At 60.2% G+C, this 583-nt stretch overlaps 1 protein-coding gene across 1 annotated transcript in view; it reads right to left on the minus strand.

The window, feature by feature from the left end:
- The window catches only part of LOC104470590 (renin-like), a gene marked incomplete at its 5' end in the record, with an annotated part of 3,537 nt that extends 2,959 nt beyond the window's left edge, over positions 1 to 578 (minus strand). The window contains 3 exon segments of the mRNA XM_010085563.1: positions 182 to 216; positions 219 to 281; positions 548 to 578. Coding sequence (XP_010083865.1) covers positions 182 to 216; positions 219 to 281; positions 548 to 578 — 129 coding nt within the window.
- Positions 579 to 583: the final 5 nt, after the last annotated feature.

Raw genomic sequence — 583 nt, forward strand, 5'->3', positions numbered from 1 at the left:
GATGTCTGACACCTGGGGAAGGGCACGAGTGTCCTTGCAGGGAGCTGGGGGGATAAATCCCCCAAAGAGCCCCGTACTCTTGGGTAACTGGGGATGCTTGTATGGGGGAGCAGAGCCACACATGGGCATCTCCTCGCTGAGCCAGCGGCTCCAGGTCTGCGAATTCAAGGCACGCACTCACCATGACGATGTCCTGGCTGAGGCAGCCTTTGACGCGGCGAAGCCTGTGCCGTTGGCGATGTATGTCCGTGACTTGGAGGAGTCGTAGCGGCTGTGGGAAACTGGGGAGATGGAGAAGGGGCGTCAAAGAAAGTGAGGGAAATGGTGATGGAAGGAACGCCGAGGGTCTCTGCTCCCCCAGCCTCTGTGGGACAATGGACCCTCCCCTCCCCAGTGCCAGGGGACCAGACAGCAGCAGACAAGCCCCCCTGTGCAAAGGAAAATCTTTGCTTTGAGCAGCCCTGGAGACTTGCCCATGTTTGCTGAGCTGAGGCTGAAGTGGGGGCTCAGCCCTGACCCCAGCCTCAGCCATGCCACCCATACTCACCACAGGCGCTGTAGAGGGGGGAGCACTTGTAGGATG

The sequence above is a fragment of the Pterocles gutturalis genome, unplaced genomic scaffold, assembly GCF_000699245.1.
Source record: "Pterocles gutturalis isolate BGI_N339 unplaced genomic scaffold, ASM69924v1 scaffold12740, whole genome shotgun sequence".
Classification (NCBI taxonomy): domain Eukaryota; kingdom Metazoa; phylum Chordata; class Aves; order Pterocliformes; family Pteroclidae; genus Pterocles; species Pterocles gutturalis.